General features: G+C 32.4%; 3 protein-coding genes, 1 non-coding gene and 1 pseudogene across 5 annotated transcripts; 4 read left to right on the forward strand and 1 right to left on the reverse strand.

Annotated features, from left to right (window-relative positions):
- Positions 1 to 499: 499 nt before the first annotated feature.
- RAT5 (Histone superfamily protein) lies at positions 500 to 1815 on the forward strand. The gene is made up of 2 exons (XM_012215326.4): positions 500 to 792; positions 1338 to 1815. The coding sequence occupies exons 1-2, from the start codon at positions 604 to 606 to the stop codon at positions 1554 to 1556; spliced, it is 408 nt and encodes a 135-aa protein (XP_012070716.1). The 5' UTR covers positions 500 to 603; the 3' UTR covers positions 1557 to 1815.
- A 2032-nt stretch (positions 1816 to 3847) lies between these two features.
- LOC119369806 (F-box/kelch-repeat protein At3g23880-like) lies at positions 3848 to 4932 on the forward strand (annotated as a pseudogene).
- Positions 4933 to 5338: 406 nt separating this feature from the next.
- Positions 5339 to 12516, reverse strand: FH5 (formin homology5). Its single transcript, XM_037636572.2, has 7 exons — positions 11777 to 12516; positions 11129 to 11363; positions 9018 to 9795; positions 8199 to 8934; positions 7906 to 8105; positions 7269 to 7504; positions 5339 to 6481 (listed from the first exon to the last, which is right to left on the reverse strand). The coding sequence occupies exons 2-7, from the start codon at positions 11312 to 11314 to the stop codon at positions 5639 to 5641; spliced, it is 2979 nt and encodes a 992-aa protein (XP_037492500.1). The 5' UTR covers positions 11315 to 11363; positions 11777 to 12516; the 3' UTR covers positions 5339 to 5638.
- Positions 12517 to 17266: 4750 nt separating this feature from the next.
- Positions 17267 to 18139, forward strand: LOC105632869 (HSP20-like chaperones superfamily protein). 2 transcript variants are annotated; one of them, XM_012215328.4, is made up of 2 exons: positions 17267 to 17662; positions 17736 to 18139. In XM_012215328.4, the coding sequence occupies exons 1-2, from the start codon at positions 17356 to 17358 to the stop codon at positions 18020 to 18022; spliced, it is 594 nt and encodes a 197-aa protein (XP_012070718.1). In that variant the 5' UTR covers positions 17267 to 17355; the 3' UTR covers positions 18023 to 18139. The 2 variants fall into 2 exon arrangements, with proteins under 2 accessions (XP_012070718.1, XP_012070719.1); XM_012215329.4 differs by having other exon boundaries at positions 17292 to 17662; positions 17739 to 18139.
- A 647-nt stretch (positions 18140 to 18786) lies between these two features.
- Positions 18787 to 18859, forward strand: TRNAA-AGC (transfer RNA alanine (anticodon AGC)). Its single transcript has one exon. It is a non-coding gene; the product is annotated as a tRNA-Ala (tRNA).
- Positions 18860 to 25195: the final 6336 nt, after the last annotated feature.

The following is a 25195-nucleotide window of genomic DNA, read 5'->3' on the forward strand; positions in this document are numbered from 1 at the left end:
TAGGCAATAATTATTATATTAAATAAAAATTAATTAATATTCTATAATTTTAATAAAACGAACAAAACGATCTTGAAATTTGATAAAAATGATGGATATGGCAAATAATTATGGGTGGTTTAGTAGAGTTCATACATGTCAAGCGATAAACTAACTCCGTTAAAATTTTAACTGTGGACCTCAATTTATGTTTGGCCTGCAGAAATTTGTTTCAGAGTTGAGTTGTTGTCGTTGTGACGTGTAGTTCGACGACTGGACCCATACTTCCTTAAAAAAACAAAAACAACCGCGTCAAATTTTAAAATTCCTAAAAACTCCGCTACCTAAAGCTTTCTCAGGCCTCCCAGTCCCAGGTAGCTTGATCCAAACTAAACCATTCGGCGAGCGTATCCTCACCGTTTATCTAACTTTAATCTAACGGCTTATACTTTCGATCCGAGTACATCGTTTCTATTGGTCTAATCGCGAATCTTCCTCCCCTATATAACCCCACTCTCTCTTATTTGTTTCATAAATTCTATTAACGGCTTCTCTGTCTCTCTATACGCCAAAGCTTTATTGCTCTTTGGATTCCGTCCCTCTCATCTTATAGTATTTGCTTAAATGGCGGGTAGAGGCAAAACCCTAGGATCTGGCGCCGCGAAGAAGGCCACATCGAGGAGTAGCAAGGCCGGTTTGCAGTTCCCGGTCGGTCGTATCGCTAGGTTCTTGAAGGCCGGCAAGTATGCCGAACGTGTTGGTGCCGGCGCCCCTGTCTATCTTGCGGCCGTTCTCGAGTATCTTGCCGCTGAGGTATTTTAATTTTTCGATCCCTGAAAATTTTTCTTTCTTTTGTTATTTGTGTCCATATATCAATTTAGGGTTGTTAATTTCTTCTCAATTTTATTTGTTTATACGGGATTTCTACCACCGTTTAAAAAGCTGTATTTTTTTGATATGTTTAATTTGGTTTCTGGCGTATGTTAGGGGATTTTTTCTTTTGGATTTGATTATTGTCAATTGTTGGATTTAAAAGTTATTTCATAATTATAATTTCAATTTCGAATCTTTGAATTAGGGTTTCGGATCTTTTTATTAATTGCCTATGGTTTTGTATTTTATGAACTTTTCTTTCATTATTGGCGATGTTAAAATTTTTGAAAATACTTATTGGTCTTTTCAATTGTACAATTTTTTTTGAATCCTTAAGTTGGAATCTTAATTATGTTTTATCAATTCATCAATTGCAAAAATTTATGCCCTTCCATTCATGCAATTGGATGTGTTATCTATCTTCCGAGTTGTAAAATCTATGTTTCTGGATCTGTTTTTTGATGTCTTTTATTTTGTCATCTCAGGTACTTGAATTAGCTGGAAATGCAGCCCGTGACAACAAGAAGACTCGAATTGTTCCACGACACATCCAATTAGCAGTGAGGAATGACGAGGAACTAAGCAAGCTTCTTGGTGATGTTACTATTGCTAATGGAGGTGTGATGCCAAATATCCACAACCTTCTTCTGCCAAAGAAGACTGGTACCTCAGGCTCGAAGGCCTCTGCTGATGATGATTCTTAAATTCAACAAGAAAGGGTTCAAAAGGAAATATTCTTAGAAAGTCTTTGCGTTAATGTGATACCACTATGTTTGTTCAGTAGATTTTTATGTTAGGAGTTTGGTTCTTTTTATGCTTGTGAAGTAGTTTCTGTTAGAGAGTTAGGTTTTTAAGTTAGGCGATTGTGAATATAATCGATTATCTTGTAGTTGCTTAAATAGGAATGATTTGTGGAAAGATTTTTTTTTCCATAATGATAATGGATGCAAGATTTGAGTATCACTTAATACTCTATTGATTGTTTTGCTTTGGCTTGTGTTTTCTTGGATTATTTTTCAGATTGCGCACTCTAAATTGGGAAGGGAACTTTTAACAGGAAAAGGGCTGTGCTATGACAAATGGTGCATGAAATATAGATTTTTTTTACTTGCTTTGCATGATTAATAAAGGCATAATAATTGTCTTGGAAGCTTATATATGATCAGAGATTTGATAAATGAATGAAAAAACGTTTATGGAGAGTGTGTTTTGAATCTTGAAAAGATGTTTGGCGAATTAAACTGATGATACCAGTTTTCTACTTATATTGATGATTGCTAGAATGTAAGATAATGTTTGTTGATGATTAGTAGGTTATTTTTTTACTCGTTGGAAATTGGGTTAATTTCATTGCAGAAAGTTATAAAAGCTTTGCAATTGGACGTTTATACATAAGGTTGATGATTACTGCAAATGTGCATGTGATTTGGAAGGGAAACCAAAAATCGTTGGCTCTTCCTTTCTTGCACTTCTCATCATGCTTTGTTGTCAATGATCTCAGTCACAGGAAGGTCTCTTTTAAATATTTGAGTTTTTTATTTTACTAAATAAATATCATATAGTACTATAATTTCAATTTTATAATAAAGACAGTTTCCAAATATATAGAATGCAGTATATGTGGATAAACAATTGAGTTTCTATTTATATTTCTTTACTTTTTTTTAAGTATTTAAAATCTATGCACGATGATAATAAATGCTACTAATATATTTTCTTTTTGCTTTATTTTTGACACGTCATTTGTAAAGGTTATTTGGAATAAGTTTTTTTTTTTTTAATTGCCAACATATTATCACAACCTATATTTTGTAGCCATAGTGGAGCATTATACAATAACATAAATAAACATTATTAATATTAATTCTAAATGTCGGTTAATTACAAACTGGTATACTCTCCATTTTGTTGATTAAAAATTGATTCTTTAACGCTATTATTAATAATATAAATTATTGGGACTCAATTCTGAAATTAAAGGTGTTTAACAAGGGTTCTAATCAAGCAGCTGATAGTTAATGGAACTCATAATATTTTTCTAACATATCTCTTAATATTTTTTTTTTTTTTGAAAAGTTATTCCTTATTATTTTGTTTGCGGATTTGTTTGCCTATTGAGAACAAAAGAAGAATAAAAAAATTCTGCTTACAGAGAACGAAGCAGATCATATAAGCTTTCTCCAATTAGAAGGTATATTTTTTTCTACGTTTCTGTTTTATTTTTGTTGGTTGTTGTTTCTATTTATTGATATGAGTTAACTCTGTTAGGTTGTCTTTTTTTGTTTTTTCCTTTCTACTTTTGTTTTTATCGATCATTAGAAGAATTTATCTATCATCCAAAGAGCTTCTTTTATTTTACGTACCTTTCAAACTTGAATTTAATGATTCATTTCTCCATCAACCACTTAACAATCTCCCTGACCTTTAACAGATATAAAATTCCTGATATCAACACATGATTCCTGATAAATTTACATATTTTAATCTTTAATATCATATATAGCACCATTGCTTACCACAAGATCAAGATGATATTCACCATTGGTTTGGAGTAGTATTTTAGAGAAATTGAAATTGAAGAAATTCATAATTTTACTCCATCTTATCAAATAATTGATATCTGAGTAAAGTTATTTTGATCACTTGCTTTCAATTCTGAAATTCTAATTTTCTAGCTTGATTTTGGGTATGTCTTTCAGTCTTTTTTTTTTTTTTTCTTTTTGCTTTCTCACTTGATTTTGTTGGTCAATTTTTTGCTTCTATTATTTCTGTTTTATTATATAGTCTTCTGGGTGTTTTGAATTTGCAGTTTAAGGGTGTTTCTTCAGTTTTCTCCTTTATAAAGCTGATTTTTTTTTTCATTCTCTTGTTTATTTCTGTTGCTAGCTGTTGTTCTCTGTTCTCTATTGTTCATTCTGTCCTGTAGATGATGATGATTTTCATTTCCATTCAACAAAATAATCTACGTGTATTTCAATTTTTTTCAGGAAGTTGAAGAAGAAGAAAAGAGAATGAAGAACATATCTGTTGTTTTTTACCTGGTGAACTGATGATTGAAATATTCCACAAAATGTCAATTAACACTCTCGTTCGTTGTACTACTGTATGCAAGTACTGGAACTCTCTCATTAAAGATCCTACCTTTATTTCCACCCACCTTAAGCTTACCACCACGGCTTCTTCCTTTGCCGTCTCCACTACAGTGACCGCCGCTACGAATGTGAGCAGGGTACTAAAGCATGCTACTATATCTATCATGACAACCAAGAGTTCACTGTCCACAAGGTTATTGATTTACCTTTCAAGGGTCACGAGAAATCCTTTCGTGTTGCTGACTCTATCAATGGCATAGTTTGCCTTATCGGCGACCACGATTATGTACCCTACTATTATCTGCTCTGGAACCCATCCATTCAAAAATCTATTACCGTTCCTAGGCCTAACCTCACTTCCATGGGCCATGCCTTTGTTGGGTTTGGCTATGATTCCCGCAATGATGACTACAAGTTAGTGAGAATGGTTCCTCCTAATGACCCAAAGGGTTTAAACTCCGGAGCTCAACTGGAGATTTTCTCACTCAAGTCTAGTTCATGGAAGACTCTGTCTGGTCCAATATGTCATAAATATATGACTATTGCTTCTAGTTCACAAGCTTTTGTTAATGGAGTTGTTCATTGGATTGCTCGTAGAGATGGGGATTCTTTGTTAAACTATGTTTTGTTAGGGTTGGATATGAGTAATGAAGTGCTTCATGAGACTATATTGCCGGAAGAATTTAGGATTCAACTATTGGTTTGTCCAGCTCAAACTTTTTCCATTTGGTTCGTCCAGTGGTATATAAAGATTCAACTATTGGTTTGTATTACAGAAATCCTTCCATTGTTAACCCTTGTCTATGGATAATGAAAGAGTATGGTGTGGGAAATTAATGGACCAAGATTTTTGTAACCGGTAACGATTTAAAGTCCCTGCACACAGCAAGGCCATTGTGGATTAGCAAGAAAGGTGAAGAGTTGATAGCAGAGAGTCTTGATGGGGATCTTATAGCAGTTGATCTCCAGAATCGGCACGTTAAATGCCGACAGGTTTTGGGAACACCGGAATATACTTTTATTGGGCCCTATGTGGAAAGTTTAGTGTTGCTTAATACCATTGATGGCTATTTCGTCAAAATACTTGAATAGAATAATTTTTTTTTTTGTTCAACCTCAGGCATAGGTATTTCTAATCACCTGTTTCATATTTATAAGATCTATTATGTTTTAGTATTTTGCTTAATAATAAAAAAAAATGTTGTTATTAGTTTCCAGGTTTCTTTTAATAATAGAATGAAATTTCGATACTATGCAAAATTCAGGATATATAGCTTATTAGACTTTTTTAATAAAATAAAAATATTCATTAACAGATTGTTTCAATCTTAGTTCTTTTTTATCTTATATGTTGTACATGTTTCTCGTCGAAAAAGAGAAGAAAATGAGAACAATGCAGACAAACTTTTAATGGCTATTTTATCATTTTAAAATATAAATAAATTATACAAAAAAATTCTTAAGGAAAAAAATATGTTAAATAGAACTTGAGAGATGACTAACTAAATTAACTGTTCCAATTTAAAACAAAGAATTTCAAAAACAATGATGAGCAGTACACTATCTAACTACTAACTAATGGAAGTGTTTCTGTCCTCTGCTGAGATATCTGCTCGGCCACTAAGACCTTCAACCAAATCCCTGGTGAGAAGTATATAATGGCTGATGAATAGTATAACCTTGACACATGAAAATTATTCACTGTCATCATCTGAACTAGAATTTACCATTTTCCGTTCTTGAATTGCTGGAAATAACTGTGTACGAAAATCAGGCGAAAGTTGTTGGCGCGAGGAGGAGCCTTTTTTTGGTGTCTTCTCCGTTATCTTTTGTGCTTCTGCTACCTGTTTGCACACCTTATCTAAAATTATCAAGAAGTCGCGCACTATGACAAACAGACGCAACCCTTCATCCTTCCCTGCCTTACCATGAAAGTAATCACCGGTGCTCTTCACTAGAGCCATAATTCTCTCCTCTTCTGACAATAATGACATGACATCAACCTCCGCGTTTTGCACAAAATTTTTCAATACTTGATAGAACTTACTCTCTCCTTCTAAATTCTTCAAGTCCTTGGTCAGTAAATCTTGGGCTCTTAACAATGAATTGCCAAGTTTAGCAACAGTTCCTGTTATGCTATCAGCATCTACAGCTGCTGCTTTCTTGACATTTTCTAGTTCGCTGCTCAAACGTGAAACTACCTGAAGACCAAGGCTGCGATAGTCATCTTCTGTATCAAGGGGAATGTCCTCAAACACATTTTCATTTGTGTCACTGATATTGGAGTTTTTATGTCCCTCTCTTGCCGTGCGAGCAGCTTTCACTCCTTCTGAACGGCTTATCTCCTGAACAACAAAGTGCAAAAGTGTGGTCTTACCGTCTACTCCCTTCACATCAGATAGTTTCAATAGTGTGTCAAGCTTGAATGCTTGTGCACCACCACGAAATGTTCCATCATTCATACGATTGCCAGTTTTAAGAACAGCTTCTAAAAGCTTGAGGAACAACCGACTGCTTTTTAATTCCTTACAAGCAACCTGTCCCATGAGGAGAGAGCATTAGCATTTTCTTTACAAATTAATAAAGCACAAAAGTCCAACAAATTGACTAGAAACTACTATCAGATTACATGGGATGCATAAATGAAAGACAATTATGTTAAATCTGAAACAAGGAACATGAGAATCTTTGTGCTTCAGCAAAAGTTCAGTTCTTCAATTTATGAATATTTTTATGTAAAACGCGCAAGGTTACATGCAGACAGAAGCATATGCATGAGCATCATTCCCAGGTTTCACCAATTTCAAAAACTTAACCTCAAGAACAAGAATCATTAGAGCTTGCAGTCCTGCACCTTTTTTTTATTATTGGTCCAAAGACCAAAGATATGGAGAATGGGGTTCACCACAACCAGATAAACATCCTTGTTCATTTGTGCATGCATTTCATAATCCAAGTAGCAAGGGAGACGAACATCACACAGTTATCGAAAACGACTATCAATTTTTTTTTTTTTTTTTTTTTTTTGGGGGGGGGGGGGGGGGGGGTTGAACATATTATATTTTGGTTCACAAAAATTCATGTATTTTTATAATTAGTGCCAAAAATCTAGGGTATCTGCTTCATCACTATAGATTGTAGGCAAAAGTTCAAGTTTCTGTTCAGTGCAGGACCATAGATGTGAGTGTTTCCAGTATGCAGTCAAATAGTCATTTGTACCTTTTAAAAGTTGTAAAATGTCAATATCAAATGCTGACACAAAATGAGCAGCAACCATAAGAAAAAAATCATATGAGCGATGCACAAAACATTCCAATCCCTTACCTCTAAAGTTTCAAAGCACTCCTTAGTAGTGTTAACATCTTCCTGTAGAGTACACATGAAAAGCAGTGCTTCTAGTCGTTTATACGCAAATGGAATATCAACTAATACTTTCAGGAACCGTTCAGCGGGTCCAAGTTGAGAAATTTCACCGTTGAACAACCTAAGCTTCAGTTCTTCACCTGCTGTAGGTGGCATCTTCAACAAAATCTCAAGGAGCTCTACCGGAAGCTCATTTCCTGATTTTTAACTAAGAGAGGTTAGACTACCTCAATGAATCAAAAGTTTAAAACCACAACAACTCCTTATTGCAAATTCTCTAACTAAGGAGATGTATTTACACCCCCAGAACTATATAACACCCATGCCTATCAAAAAATAATGACGGTCCTTAAAAGATATATGTGTGCGTGTATATATATATATATATATATATATATATATATGACATAAAATTTGTTTCCCAGATGCAGCGTCAAAAATAAAAAGTTGCCATTACAGAAACTCTTTAAAGGGAGCTGCATTCTTAGAAGCAATTTTCATAAAGCCATTTCCTTTCAGCAGACTTGTGTTTTTGTGTTGTTCAAATCAAATATCTTGCAAGAATGAAAAAACTGTAAAAGGGTGCAAAGGAAATTACCTTCATGAAGTGCATCAGAGATTTCTTCTATTGTTACATTTAAAGCTCGCAAAAGAATTGCTAAATTTTGTGCCTTTTTGGTATCAAGGATTTGAATATTCTGGGATGAAGGATCTTCAGAAGATGAATCTTTTCTTCGATCAGCTTTTCTGTCAGCAGGTGCATACCCGAACAATGTTTCTATCATCTCCTCATTGAACCTGTACAATTAATTTAAGCAGCTTAGAATTTTTAGAAATTTATAAATAACTCAACAAAAATTACCAAAAAAAAAAAAAAATTATGTGACGTACTGAAATGATCCTGTTTTAAGCTGATGCCAAACCATTGAATGATCGGGATTGGCCATGACTTTATCCCAAAAAAAGGGCTTCAATTTAGCTTTAGTAGTACTGGAATTACCCTCCATACCATCTCCTTCACCTGATGTTGAATTAGATGGAAGCTTTGAACCAAAAGGTGGATGAGGAACCTTCGAACCTCCAGGCAATGGTGGTGGTGGTCGGGGAGCCATACTAGTCTTTGGGGGTGGGGGTGGTGGAGATGGACCAAGTTTGGCATCATGAGCTACAGGTCGTGGAGGAGGTGGTCCAGGAGGAGGTGGCACAGGAGGGCGAAGATCTGCACTACCAGAAGCTTTTGCAGGAGGAGTTGGTGCACGAGGTGGGAGAGGGGGAGGGGGAGTGGAACCAGCCTTGATGGGGGGAAGAGGTCTAAGAGCAGCAGGTGGTTCAGGAGGAAGAGGGGTTGCCCTTCTGGGAGGAGGCTTCAAAGGAGGCATGATATTTGCCCTTCCAGGAGGAAGAGGTAAAAGTCCAATACTATTGCTAGATTTGTCAATCGATTCAGAAGAGACTCCAGTAGCACCAACACCTCCAAAGGATGTATTTTCTTCTGCTGGGGTACTAAGAACATCAGACTTGATACTATGCAAAGATGGATTATCATAGTTTGAGTTCATATTGAATGACTGGTGGCCCACCTTCTCTCCTTCAGCAGAATTTACTAAACCGAAGAACTTATAAGAACCTGAAAGACCGAATTTTGAAAGAATATCAAAACTGCATGAAACATAAGTTAGTTGCAATAAGAACACTAGAAGGAATATGTACCAGTAGAGTAATCACTTAAGCTCAGGTTAAGAAGACGACTTTCATCATTACGTCCAAGGCCAGAACCTTTTCTAAAAATCTTAGGACAACAAAAACAGATCAACCCTGCAATGGCAGATGTCAATATAGCAGTGACCACTACTGCAACAATAATTACTTTATGGTTACTTTTACTACTATTTGCCTCAACATTTGGACCAGAAGTAGGATCTGCAGATGCATCTTTTATAGCTGGAGGTGGTGATCCATCTCCAATAGGAAAAAAAGGTGTTTGTGGAGATGGAAGAGAATTTTTAGGAGTAGAAACTGGAGGACTTGCAGGAGCAGAAACAGGAGGACTTAAAGGAGAAGGTATTGGAGGATCTGAGGCAGTAGGTACTGGAGAAGGTGCCGAATCAGGAGATGGCGCTGGGCTCGGAAAAGGTGATCCAACAACAGGGGCTGGTGAATCTGCATTTGTCTGGAGCAAATTCCTTCTCTTAACAGCAACCTTAGGGAAAAAGGAATCAAGATACCTGGTATGTTGAATATTAGAGTCACCTTTTCCAACATGTAACAGATTATTATTCCTTTTCATGCAATCTAGAAGTGTTTGCTTTAATTTGGGATGTTGGACTTTAATTATTTTCCAAGTGTTTTTTTTCACCAGTGACCTACGCGCTGAATTACATTCACCAGCCATACCAAAAGTCTCCTCTGGAAAACAGAAGTCAAGATCTTTATCAGCTTTCTTCAAGCAAAGCAAATCTAGCCTGCAACTGATCCATAATAGCTCTGCCTGTCATCCAATAATGTCAATAAATCTCAAGTCAACTTTTAGACTTTAAATAACTATAGATTAAACAAGAATTTAGTTGGGCCTCAAAACAGAGGATAGATAAATTAACAGCAAAGAAGCATTAAGGTGTATACACACACACACGTGCACAATGGAGGGAGAGAGGGAGAGAGAGAGAGAGAAGCATAATAAACAGACAGGTAAAGATGAGAAATTCAGTTTCCACAATTGACTTAATTTATAAGCATATAAACAAGTATTCATCATGAACATATTCATCTGTGACTGTGAGCATGACAATTCCAGTTTTGATATAATGGTCCTAAAACCACATGATTCTTACAATCAAATTATTGCCTAACGACTGAACAACTAGTCAAAATAAATACCACTGTGCTTTAATGTCTGAACTAGCTTTCAACAATTTCTAAATTTCAACTCCTGGTGCTAGAAGCAACTATTTTACAGGTAAGAATAAGATCCTGGAAGCAAATCGCAACCCAGTTCTCAACCTATTGCCACCCTCCACCCAAAAAAAAAAAAAAAAAAAAGGAGGAGGAATAAATCTAAAAAGTATCTAACTCAATAAAAAAAAAAAGAATAAACAAACATAATATTAAGCAAGGTTTGCTCTAATTCTGACAAATGCAACATGCTAAGATCATAATGACAAAGCCATATATTTTGATAAATAAAAATCACATAATACCAGAAATTTGAGTTGCCAACAAGCCAAACCTCATTTCTAAGACCTCTACATGTATCGCGCATCTTTCAGAGCAAATTCTCAAAGCATTTGGAAGCTCACTGGCATTTTCCACAGCCAAGTAGAAGATACAGTTAATAACTCACATTTACATGTCCAATTTTAGGATTATTATCATTTCAGTGAATTTAATAACAGATAATGGCCTGAATAGACCAAACTTAATCATATAAATCAAAGCATGTCCAAGAGAAACGAGTTATTAACTAAATAATTCTTGATATCACAGGAATGTCCTCCAAACTAATAGGAACAAATAATTCAATGCATGAATACCATCTAGCCGGAGTATAATCCTGCTGTTTGTTAACACCTATTCTTCAGAAATTGACAAAGAAACTAAGAAGCCAGATTTCCGCAGCACATTGATATATAAAATTAAAAATTAGCAAAATTAGGATATTAAAGCAGCCATTCTATATGCCTAATATGTGCCTAGAAATAAATCAGTATGCAGTCTAACTAACATGCAAACAGGAATTTCAACCGCTAAAAATCAAATAACCTCATTTGATCTAAAAATTTAATAAGTTTAACAACAGTAAAGAGTATTGTTCAGTATCTTACCACGCCCTCATCAACCTCCCCAGTCACTAGATTGACTAGCTGGCTCAAATATACTTCCCCTGTGATCTGTCTGTCTTCCAGACTTCCCACCATAGATGAACAAAGCATAATCACCAAAAACATGAAGCAATTTGACTTTATGTGGATCATTTTATCTTTAATCGGCATAGCTAATGTCACACCCATCTCTCTTGCGAGGGATGAGCATGAACTCAGTAGAATGGTAGAAATAATCCTGTAAAAATCACATTCTTGTTAGTTCAAAACTTGTGGACATATATATTTCAACAAAATACTTGCTAATGTACAAGAAAAGGTTAGAGGTTTTTAAGTTTCACCCGCATTTGGTCTCAAAAATTATCAAGATTTTATAACAGTTCATCGCTCCATTAGAAAACTACAAACTTAGCCTATTACTTACATATTTACAGGCATAGTATATGGCTTTTCTTCTTATTACATTCCTTTTTAGATACTCTCTGTAACAATGGAAATTATAATCAATACCTTAAACTATATTCCTCCCGTTTATACATTAGAAGCTTATATGCTACACCGATGAGCTAACATGTCCAAATTTTCATACGAATAACCTAGCGTATAGAAGTTTAGCATTTTAAGTGGAATTCCGATGAAAGTTCAACTTACCCCAAAATGATTTCAGACACAAACACTGAATGTATTAGATAGGTATGCACTGTTCACTCGCCCCCACGAGCTACTATCAACTGCGGGTCTCACACTCCGGAATCGGAAGGAGCAGCTAAATGTGAAGGTAGAGATTTCCAACCTCCCTTCCTTGGCCAAATCGGCGGAGGAAACGACGCCGGAGGAGAGGCAGGAGCCACAATCCTATTTTCACTTTTTTTTACCAACAAAATCTTGCCAACTTACCTCACCTGTCCATAGCATAGCTTCACCATAGCTACCAACCAAGCTCTAAACTTTAAAAACTTCGATTTGAGTTCGATATACAACTTGTACCCAAAAAGCAAAACTTGGAATCACAACTCAATCAACCAAACAAAACCCAGAATTTATTTTCCCAAAAGAATCAAAATATCGAATCAAGTGACAAAAAGAGCAAAATCTACAAACAACTCGGTATAAATGAGCTCAAAAAAAAAAACTTAAAAAGGACCAATTCATGAACAGAGACAGAAAATCCTGAAGCGTGAGTACTCAAAGTGGTATTTGATTATGACCAGATCCAATAAAAAAGAATGAGAGCTCAAAAAGGCATCAGCTGTTTATGCAGGAAACGGTGTTGAGTCTGTTGACCAGTAAAAATTAGTGAAATTGACAGACTTTTCTTATGGAATAAGAGTTTGTCGAAAAGCTGACGCAGAATTTACAATAAGATACGTTTTCTTTTTTCTTTTGTTTTTAATTTAAAAAAATTGAATTTGAAGGACTCTTTTGAAAGACGCGGAAAGGAAACCAAAAAGTCTTGCTGTTATACGAGGAAGGGAGAAGGAAAGGGAGAATCACTTCATGTAAAGAAAATTAAAAAAGAAAAAAAAAAGATAAAGAAATGATAAATTAGGTATATTAAAATTAATGATTAATGACTGTTTATTAGAACTAAATTAATAGCAGTATGCAAATTAAATTCCTTATAATCTTAAATAAAATGTTTTTTTAAGGAAGATGTCGCTGTTTATTACTAGTATCAAATAAAAAATGTTGTTTACGGCGAAGATTTATTTGCTATTTTTTAAAAAAAAAAAGTGAAAAAAATACTTTATTTTTGGGGAGATTTTTTTTTAATGCACTTCATTTATGATTATTTCATTTGAGAAACATTGAAGGGTAAAATTCATTTGCATATCATGCAAATTGTAATTTAATGTAATACGACAACGTTCTTATAAGACATATCTCCTTTTCTATTTTATTTAAAAATTTTTATAGAATTAATAGAATTTCAATTATTTACAATTCATAGATTTAACAAATTCTTTTATTTGGTTTAAAAAAAAAGACCATAATTCCATGGTACGGAAGAGAGAAATCTCACTTTAATTCCATGATTTTTTTTAATAATTTTACTTAAACTATTTATATTTTAAAAATATATTTTAAATTTATAAATTATACTTTTCAACCAAATAATAAAATATAAAATCCGTTGATTTTATAAATCATGAATTCTACACATATCAGGGTCTCAAAATCTATAAATTACAATAATAATAATAATAATAAAGTTTGGTAGAGGATAATTAATTATGTGCTTGGGTGGATAATTATGTCTATAATATCAATAAAAGGAATATTTATTTTTCTGAAAAAAAAAGGTGTCAACTGTCAAATGATAATAAAAATAAAACCAATCCATTTGTATGTAATATTTCTTATTTTCATCATTGAAATTTGAAAGTAATTTGAATTAAATGATACATTTTTATATAAAAAAGTTTGCCCTCTAAAATTATTCAAATTTTCCCTGCATTAAAATTTCCTCTCTTCACCTACGAATTGTAACTCAATTGGCAATATAGATTAAGTACGTGGGAAGAGTTTTCGTAATTGATATCCTACTAAATACACCTGTAAAAGTGAGGAACCTTAACTGTGACTAAGCCTTGAGCTACTGGATTAGGTGTTCTCTGATAATAAAATATTTGTGGTTTAAAAAAAAAATTCCTTTCTTCTAGATGAAACTTAAAAGAAAATTTTCCAGAATTTTTGTGGCGATGGAGTCGATAATGAGGTTCGTAAACCTTGGCATGGCAGCTATTATTATTTGTCAACTCTCCAAATTTGAAATCAATTCTATTGGATCCTGATTGTTTGTTTTGACTTTCATTGTGCTTTTTATTCAAAATCTTTATCCAAACAGACATATTTAACTATTCAGATAAAATTTTAATATATTTAAATAATATTCAAATAAAACTTATCCAACGATCACGATAATGCATCCTTCTTTTGTTTGCTTTTAATTCATTTCATATTTTCCATTTTCATTTTTTATAAGAAATTCTAAGTTTTTATGATGTTTTTCATATATTTAAATGGTTCATAATACATAATATTATATTATAGTTTATTTATTTATACAGTTCTTTTAATCGTAGACTATGAGAAAAAAAATTTAAATATTCATCTAAATTTTATAAATATTTATCATCAAAATAAATTTGTAAATATTTATTTTCTTGTGTTATTCTGTAAAATCACTGGACATAAACATACTTGTTGGTAACTCTTAATTACTCCTTATGTCCTATAAAAATTGGCTCCCTTTTCTTTTAATAATTTTATTTCTTTTCTAGAAAAAGGGTAATATTTACAATTTCATATCAACAAATATAATACTATATTATTAATAGTCAAATATTGAAACAAACAAGTTATTAAAATATGAATCTTCTATATTCTTATATTATAAAAAAAGGGATAAATATGGAAAAATTAAATAAAATTAACTGTATTTATTATAATTTTTCTTTTCTTTTTTTTTTTTTTTGAAGAGATTTTTTTTTTTTTTTGACATGTTTAAACTAAAGTCAAATTAAAAATATTTTTATGTTATCAATTGTCAATTTCTAGATTCTGCTGGCCCTTGAGTTTAGGGTCATGGATGCCCAATTTCTATTTTGTCAATATTAACTTTTAAGTTTCAACTGTAGTCTTTATTGCTTGTGTTGTATATTTTATTTTAATTATTTAAATGAAATAAATCAAATGTGTTATTATTATTATTATTATTATTATTATTATTATTATTATAAAGGAGGGCTTGAAACCCAGATTACACAGTAACTGCTCTTTTTTTAAAAAAAAAAAAAAACCTCCAACTTGATCTGCATCAATCCATCTGCTAGCTTCCAATCCCCTTACAATATCCTTTCAATATTCAACTATCACATCCATAAAAGACAAATAACGGAAAGCTCGCTAACTAATTAACTAGTATTAACCTTTTAGCATCGATTAATTCAAAAGTGTCCTAAAACTCATATTATTTAACTTTATGTTCTCATGTTCTAACTTCTTGACTACTCATGCAAAGGAAAATATTTCGGACTCTCGTGTAGTGCAAGATCAAAACTCCAGGACTTGTTAATGGTTGCCGCCTTCTGGAGGCTCTCTGAAATGCAATATCGATGCTGCGGTTCTTGAAGGCAGCAATAATTCTGGGTTCGGAGCTATTATTATGAACCATCAAGGTTGTTTCATGGCGGGTTTTACAAGGCAGTTTGGTGCCAACTGCCAAGTATACTCCTAGTCCTTGGATGACTGACTGAAGTTCTAGGCTTGAGGGAGATATTTTCTTGGCTGAAAGATAATAAATTGTGTCGAGTAGAAGTTGAAATGGATGCACAAAAAGTGGTTGGAGTTATCTTAAAAACAAGATCAGTAGAAGAATTAGACCGGTGATGATTGATGATCGCAAGAAATTGCTTCTTGAAACATCCGAGTTTCTTTTTATTTTGGGTGACAAGACAAGCGAATAAAGTTACTCATTCTTTAACAATAATAATTTATTATTACGCGCTTTAAAATATAAAATATTTTTCAAAATCATATTCTTTGTATTATCACTATTGAATTTCCTACTGATTAATAAAATTATTGTTTTCCCTAAAAAAATTTAGTTATACTATTTTAACTCATTATCCAAATTACTTTTTGTTAAAGAATGTCAAATATTATATTAATGTTAAATACCAAAATATTATTACGGTAAAAATGAATTTTTTGACATAATTAACACTAACAATTCAAGAATATGTCACTATGCATATACTAATATTATGTGTGTTCAGCACAACTTATCATCTTAATAAGTGAAAAAGCTAAAAGCTATTTTTTTATAGTGTCCGGTAATATAACGTTTAAACTAGTCTTAAATATTAAGGTGATGTTTTATAAAAAGTTAACTCGTGTAGTGTTTAACTTTTAGCATTTTATAAGAAATTACTAAATACTACTAAAATAGTTAATAAATATCAAAACAATAAATTTTGCCGAATAAACGCTAAAATTACTTGTGTAAAAGGTAGTATTATAAAAAAAGTAGTTGGACATATGCCACGACAGGATGCAATCCAATCCAGTGCACAAAACTTTAACTTAAGTAGTCAAAAACTAATTGCCACTTGAAAAGCAAAGAAGGAAATAAAGATTAAAGGTATCAAAAATACATTTATAAAGAAGGAGAATGTGATGTGAACCATAGCAAATAGGCATCCATTACATTCACAAATATTCCTTTCACACAACTTTGCGTATATAAAATTATTCGAGTCATTCCCCTTCACAAAATTTAATAATTACAACATTGAGAGAAAAATCTCAAGTTTAATCGATATAATAATAGTTAGGGCTAAGTATTAATTGATTCGATTTGATTCAGATATAAAATAGTCAAAATTAAATCAACGAAAATTGTTATAAAGAAAATTGAATCCACACTTAATTAATTAAGAAATCAAATTGAACGGATTTAATTCGATTAATTTCAATTTAAAAATTATTTTTGATTGAAATAGAACCAAACCAAATTTCTAAATAAATTGAATCGAATTTTCAAATTAAGCATTAAACTCAATTTTTCAATCAAAACTAAGTAATGGTGACCTCTAATAATACTTCATAACTTAAGAATGATATAGGTGGGATTTTAGTTTTAATTTTAATTTTTAAAATATAAAAAGGAAGTATTAATTTTACCATTGAATAATGTTTGTTTTAATAATTTTGTGAGTAAATCATAATTTAACTTACTTTTTTTTTTTAGCTTAAATTCACAAAAGTCAATCACACTATTATTTGCAAGTTCCTGTTGCCAAATTAATTAGCTCTTGTATTTTTTTTTTTTTTGAAAAATAATTAATTATTTTTATTGAATCAACCCTATTTATAAAATTTGTTTTTATTCTATTTAATTATTACATCAAGAATGTAACAATTATATAAATTGGAGACAACAAATTATGTGATGAAGTGTAAAGCCTTTTGAAAATTGTATGGACAGCAAAAGGCAAAAATAGTGTTCAAGATTCTTATTTTAAAAGTGAAAATAAATTTCCTCCATTCTTGAAAATCTGCCTATCCCAATCCCTTCTTACTTTACTTTACATCCTTCCAAATATTCTCAAAGAATTTATTCTTTGCTTTTATTAATTAAAGAACATCTTTTCACACTATAAATTAAACCCTAAAAGCCTTCAACTTACCTTCAGGAAATAAAAGCCAAACCTAATAATCCTGCAATGACAAGTTGCAAAGTTCTTGAAGTTCATACAAAAGATCAAACTCCACATAAATGGAGTGTTTCATTAACTGAAGAAGTGTATAAAAGATTTTGCTCACAAGGAAATCAAATTGTGCAGAAGATATTCCGCGACGGATCACTCTTTAGTCCATTGTTGTTTGGCAAGTTTTTCGATCCTTCAGATGCATTTCCATTGTGGGAATTCGAGTCTGATGTCTTATTATCTAGTCTTCGAAGCTCCGGCAAGACTAATGTTGATTGGTTCCAAACAGATGAAGCTTATGTATTAAAAGCAGACCTACCAGGTATTGAATTAGAAATGAATTTCATAAGTTTCTTTTTCACTAGACCTACTCTAAATCTACTGATTTTATAAAGCAGGAGTTGGGATAAACACAGTGCAAGTGTATGCAGAAAATGGGAAGATTGTGGAAATTAGTGGGCAATGGAACCAACAAAGGGAGACAAAAGCAAAAGATTGGAGAAGTGGGAATTGGTGGGAGCATGGTTATGTCAGAAGGCTTGAGCTGCCAGAAGATGCAGATTGGAGAAAAATAGAGGCATATTTGAACAATGATATATTTCTAGAAATAAGAATCCCCAAGAACTCTGTGGATTGTGAAGCTAATGACAGTACTGTAGCCAAAAATTCTGATTCAGTGTAAATTTGATATTAGAATAAAAGACATGTAAAAAAAAACAAAGCATGTTAGTTCTAACATTATGAAATCTTGTACATCATTTTAATTAGTATGGACCTTGTAAGAACATATTTTAGTTCACACTTGCCCCAGAAAGGGAAATGGTCATTCATCCAAGATTTAGCCATAATTAAAGAATTATGCTTCAGTGACTGATAAGCTTCAAATACAAGAACCTATGGCTTTCAACTTTGATGGAACCATAATAACATATTCAAAATCATGACTCCCCTAGCATGTTCTATCTTAGATCACACTCTTCCCCTCCATATGCAAACCATGCTATTGGGCTATGGTGTCCCATATTGTATTGTCCATAAACTTATAACAACCTGAAATATAATTGAATAGAATCTAAAGAAACATTTTCTTTTAGAAAATATTTGTGCATGGGAATATTTATATATATATCATCTAGTAATCCATCAAACTTGATGCTTACAATTATGTCAGTATAGCATATGGTTTTTGTTTCTACTTTCTTGACAAGCTATTTCTTAGTGCCTGTCACAACATAGTCAACCTCATTTACTATGTGAAGAAAAATATTGAAGCATAATTATAAACTCTTCATTGATGATCTCTTCAATCTTAAATTGATATTCCATCCTAAATTCCTAATAATGTTGCAGCAGCAGCAGAGCTTCATAATCTATCCACAAGCCACAACAAATCTCCTTTTCTTTTTGCTACGTTATAAGTTTCTGAAAAAATTTATAAACATGAAAGGGGATGTAGCTCAGATGGTAGAGCGCTCGCTTAGCATGCGAGAGGTACGGGGATCGATACCCCGCATCTCCAGTTAAGATAACATTAATTTTTATTTTTTTTTTTCTTTTAGGAAATCATTTAATTAGGAACATAGGGTTGTATTGTAGCTGTTTTAGGCCCAGAACAAAGAAGAAAATAGACATACATTGAATCATCCTTGTCCAATTGGTAAAGTGACAAGACTTTCTTCTTTAATCAATTAGAATTTAATTCAAATAACATTCTAGAGAATTAATAATATTCTTGAATAGAAAATTCTGTTAGGATCAACCAGAAAATTGAAAAGGTGAAAAAAATATTAATGAATGTATATATTTATGCATTTTTTAGTCAAAATAAATCAATTTAAGTACATAATCATTTGAAATGAACCGGATTTGAATTTGAACCACAAGTGCAAACTTATAAAAAAAAATTAACATGATAGGTAATTCAAACACTTAAATTATTTTTAATGACTATCCATCTAAAAGAAATTCGTACTCTTTCTTCATCTGTTTCCAAATCTACCAAATTCTCTCTTTAAAGAATAAACTAAAACAAAATTCTCCTGGTTGTTACAATTGTATCTTTGACAGACATTCTTACATTTTCTGGCAGGCCAAACAATTCCTTCTACCCCAAATCTAGGGGAACTTGTCTAGAAACTTGAGGAATGGTCAATTGCATATCAATTTTATAATCAGATTCTTAATAGCAGAAGGCATTAAGAATCTGCCAATTGTTTGGCACAGGTTTTGCAGACAAAATAATGCCCATGGCAACAGACAAAGTCAGAATACCACATTTTATATACACATTAAAAGCTTACAGAGTAACCAAAGATTTGAAAGTGACCATTTTAATTTCTGCACCTAATATATGCTTTAATGTTGCCCTACGCATCCAAAAAGACGCCATTAAAAGGGTTTTTAGCTTGAAGATGAAAGCTTTTATTATTTTTACGTTGCTTGAGAATAAGGCAATATAATACCAGATGTAGAAAATGGCTGCCAAATCATTTTTAGTAACATGTAAACAATCTTACAATCTTTTGCTCATTTTAGCAAGCTTTGCATGTCACATGTTTGAAAAAAATACGTAAATGGAACTCAGAAAATAGATGGTGTTTGATTGATGTGTCACTTCTAACTAGTGATTAATGAAATTAAATCTATGTCTTAATTATCTCGATCGAGAAAAAAAGGCAAGCCATGAACATCAATAGTAGCTTTTGGAGAGAGATGCCTCGCCATTTTTTTCATTATTAGGTCAAGAAACAAGCTGGAAAGTCATGAAGAATATCAAATTTTTTTCCTTTTAAATGATTAATGATCGCAACAATTAATAAAATGGACAAAACGTTACTCAAATCAGTGCAAATAGAGGTACCATTTGGTCAAAGAGTCATTTAATTATGTAATTAATGCCCAAGATTCTAACTCAATATTTAAGATTGGGATTATTTTTGGTATTTATTCTTTCGGTTAGAATAGGAAAGTTACTATAAATATTTATATCTCATCTCAACATAGGACATTACTTCCAATAGCAATTTTTGAATCTCGATCTTTTACTTCAATCAATTAACATGGGCCAAATTTATACTAATATTAATTTATGCATGTAACATCCCTTCCCGGTCCACCCGTAAACCCGAATAAACGGAGTCGAGACGTTACAAACTGGTTGACTTTATGTCTTGTCATGCTGATATCATAATGTATATTGAATATAATAGCATGCTGATGTTGTATACAAAAATAATGTAATTTATATTTACAAGACATGATACTAGTTTACAAAATGAAATGGGCCCAACTGTGTGCCTTGTACATGCCATGAAAAGACTAGACAAAAATACACATCCAAATGAGTAGCTACCCTAAAGACTGAGTCTTCTACAGATGAACTGCAGCAGTTGTAAGCTGACTCTCTACTGTCCAATCTCAAAACCTGCGAGTTAAACAGGTAACTCGCTGAGCAAATAAAGCTCAGTGGATATCTCAACATATAAAGAAACAATTAAGCACATCCATAGATAGAAATAAGCATATAAATGCATATGGATAATTAAACATATAAGCACATATAACATGATCCTTCATTATACCTTGATTATCTTTCGTACTGTTTATAATACTGTATGATTCATGAAATGTTATGTCAAGATATCTGTATGGCTCCATAAGGTTATAGTAAAACCGAAGTGATAAAAAAAACTGTATGAAACTGGATGAATACTGTATGCTTGGCTGCTATGGTCCATATATAATCATATCCACTCAACGGCCTGTAGCCGGAGTATCAAACTGTATGAGGTGCAGATCTGCTATCCTATGTCGCGACATAGCCTTATCTACATGGTTTCTACCTAACCTCAATGGTGCATAATGTTGGTATGTCAATAATATAACACAACATCATATTCATAGTTCATAACTCATAATGTTTATTTGATTTCACATCATTTGCATGCTTGCATGTTGTTTTAATACATGATTTAATGTTGTATTTTGGTGTTAAAATGATTGGAGGCATATAAGTGAAGCAAAAGAATACAATTGCATTGAAAAAGGAGTCCAAAAGTGCATGAAAACACAAGTCGCGTGCGCGCCTTGCAAGGTCGCGAGCGCGTAAAGCACTAAATGAGAGACAGTGAGTTATCGGGCACAAGTCGCGAGCGCGTACTTGAAAGTCGCGAGCGCGTAGAGTGCAAAATGAGAGACAGTGAGTTCCCAGGCCAAATTCGCGAGCGCGCGATGAAGGTCGCCAGCGCTTACAGGCCAAGGGCCAAGTACGCGAGCGCGCACTTGAAAGTCGCGAGCGCGAGAAGTGCCAAATGAGAGACAGAGAGTTTGCGAGCACAAGTCGCGAGCGCGCACTTGAAAGTCGCGAGCGCGAGATGTGCCAAATAAGAGTCAGAGAGTTTCAGGTGAAAGTCGCGAGCGCGCATTTGAAAGTCGCGAGCGCGAGAAGGCAACGCGAGCTCGTCATGCGATTCGCGTTTTCCAGCCTGCACAATCTGTACTCTTTTGGTCATATCTCTCAATATACAACTCCGATTTGAATGATTCAAAAACCCATGTAAAGCTAACACATAGAGGAACAAATAACTCTTATGACACTTCCTAATTCCCTCATTAAATGGGGTCAAAATCAAGATGAAGTTACTGGTAAAATTTCCAGCAAAACCTGTTTCAACATAAACTCACTATTTACTTCATTTATTCAATACTTCCCCTGTTCTCCCCTGTTTCTCACCATTACCAGTCCTCCCACTCAACATGAAGCAATATTGTCTCATTAGCAACACACCACACAATTCTCATACAAAGAAAATGGTAAAGGAAAAGAGATATCAAACCTTTACTCCAAAAAGCTTGAGCTCTTCTTTAGCTTCTTTTTTCTACACTCTTTGAACTCACTTCACCTATAAATAAGAATTCTTATGAATTCTAAAATAATAGCACCAATTGATTCAATTATGAACTTCAAGAAGGTTTACTTACTTGGATAGAAGAAAAATTGAAGTTAAGGCTTAACTACCATTAAAATTGAAAGGAAGGTGGAAGAGGAAAGGAAGAAAATGAAGAAGATGAAGATAAACATGAAAATGGGAAAGTGAAATGGGTATGCACGGGTAGGCTCTAAAATATCCATGACTTTGTGTGTAAAAGTTCTAAATGGTACCTCAATTGTAAACAGGCTACAACTTAATACACAAGCTTGATCTTTTAATGCAAATAAATCCTCACCCATATGCTTTGATCTTTTTCTCTCACTCAAGTAACTCCACTTATAAACCCATTCTACCCCAACCGGGTTTGGTTCAACTCGACTCAACTCGACTACTCAACTCTATGCTAAGACTCGACTCGGTAGGATGTCACAATGCACACTATACCAATTAAATTGGTTTTGGTTCAATTAATAATAGATTCTTTAATAATTAGGTATAATCTGATTGATTTTCTTACATTCGATATTGAGGGTGAGAGGTTCCAGGTTCATATCTTCTTCGTTATAATAGATAATTTTTTTTTTTTTTTGGTAAATTACTGGTATCTGGATCTATTATCAGGAACCGTCTAATTTGGATCGGAGTTTAGTCACAGTTAAGATTTTCCGCCCCTCCCTGCAAATATATTTAATGAGGCTCGTAATTATAATTAACAATTAACTAGCTAATTTCTTTTATTTTTTTTATATGTATATATTCACTTAATTACTTCAAGTGGATGGGTTAGTGCAACACGTTTAGGATAAAATTCTAATTAAGCCTTTTGGCAATAAAGAATAGAGAGAGAGTGAAAATAGTAAGGAAAGCAACGGCTAAAGAAGAAGCCTCCAAAAAGGATTAATTTTATAGCTAAAAAGAACCACATGAATGGAACTAGGCACCAAAGAATAAATGGATAGAGCACCTGCTTCTGCTTGCCCCATGTGAGATCTCTACTTTTTCTTATTTACTTCTTACCTAATAAATCTTGGAATGAGTGATGGAAAAGTTTTTCCCGGAAAGTAAAAGTGAAATTTTCTTGCCACCCATTTGCAGAATAAAGTATTGCTACATATATTTAATCCATTTTCATCATACCAGTGAGAAATCCTACAATAGCACTGCACATGTTTGGTGTCTAGTTTGTGGTGAAGAAAGATATCCTTCTATATATATATATATATATATGGAAAAAAAATTTATTTTCATTTATTTATCATTATTTATATTGAAATTTTAATCCACAATTAAAAAAAATTTGAATTTCTGGAATTACAAAAAGAAAATAATTGAAAAATTTAGGAAAATAATCAAAAATAGCTCAACAGTGTGGAGAAGTGTAATTATTGTTCAAGTTTGTCCCGTTCATATGCTACACAAGAAGATAGATGCTCTTGGGGAAACAAATCATCTCGATTCTCATACCTCTATTGTCTGTATATATTTCGAAGATTTTAGTAATATATTTATTTTATTTTATTTATTAATCAGTACGTACCCGATATTTGTTTTTAATATTTAAATTACAGAAAAGAAAACTATATTAATTATTATTTACTTGTATCATTCAAAGTCAAAATAAAATTGCAAATTACATTATAACACCAGCCTTAAAAATTAGTTAGTTAGTTAGTTTAGTTATGTTTGTTAAATGTTTGGTATTTTGGTTGATACAGGTCATCCAAAATTCGTGCTCTCCACTTTTTTTATGTATAATATATTCACATACACTAGAAAATTTGATTCTTCTAAGTCAAATTTTACCAAGTCAATTCAATAGTCAGGGCATTTTTATTTTATATTATTTTTTAAAATAGTATTATATGCTGTCAGGGTTTTTGTTTTTCTTCCCGTTTCCATTTTAATTATATTATAAAAAAATATTAAATAAATGGTTTATTTAATTTAATATGGTTTGTGAAAATTTACTCGTAATATTATTTTATCTACTATTCAATTAAAAAATGTTAATGGAAGTAAAAAATATTTGAAAGAACGATCAAAATTTTATGTAATTATTTCAAAGGTAAATTTGAACTATAATTTTTATATTTAAATAATTATTTTTATTTTTATTGTATTTGCAGGAAAATTAAACATATTTCTGAAATGGAAAATCTTAATATATTTTTTTATTAAGATATTTTTAAATATATCATATTGGATGACCCATTAATATTTATTGATCCACTATTTAAAAGATAAATAAAACTCATGTCACATATCCCCTTATAAGATTAATTATTACAAATAGGAAATTAATTCATTTGATTATGTATAATCATTGTATGCAGTGACAGATGCAGGAATTTTTAATTAGAGATTCCAACTAAAAAATGTATAACAAAAAATAAAAAACACGTCACTTTTAAAAATAAGTCTTCCAAAATTTAAGATTAACTATTTTTTAATCATTCCACTTTTGATGGTAAAAAAAAAGATAAATTCATTAAAATAATATACACAAAACCCTTAAATTTTGTACAAAACTAATATTGAAGTCAAAGCTGATTAATCCAGATTTATATTGAGCAGACTCATAAAAGGAGGTAAAACGCTTCATCCCAAGTGTTCATACCTAAAGTTCGAACTCGAGACTTCTAGTCATCCGGTTGAAGGAGGAGAGATTCTTATATAGTAATGAAAATGAGGATATGTAATTATGCATAATACCAAATTATATATAGTCATGGCTTGTACATATTAGTGAGACAGATACATCAGACAACAACCCACGTGCTATAAGACATTCATCAAGCGCTTCTGCCAATACAATACTTCTGTTTCGTTTCGCTCTTACCACTCATATAATTATAAAAATTTTGAGATTCAAAGCCAAAGAACAAAAATATTTGTTTTTTCTGTTACAAATGATTATTAATTTA

Source organism: Jatropha curcas, chromosome 7, assembly GCF_041381405.1.
Source record: "Jatropha curcas cultivar XTBG-Jc1 chromosome 7, XTBG_Jcur_1.0, whole genome shotgun sequence".
In the NCBI taxonomy this organism is placed as follows: Eukaryota; Viridiplantae; Streptophyta; class Magnoliopsida; order Malpighiales; family Euphorbiaceae; genus Jatropha; species Jatropha curcas.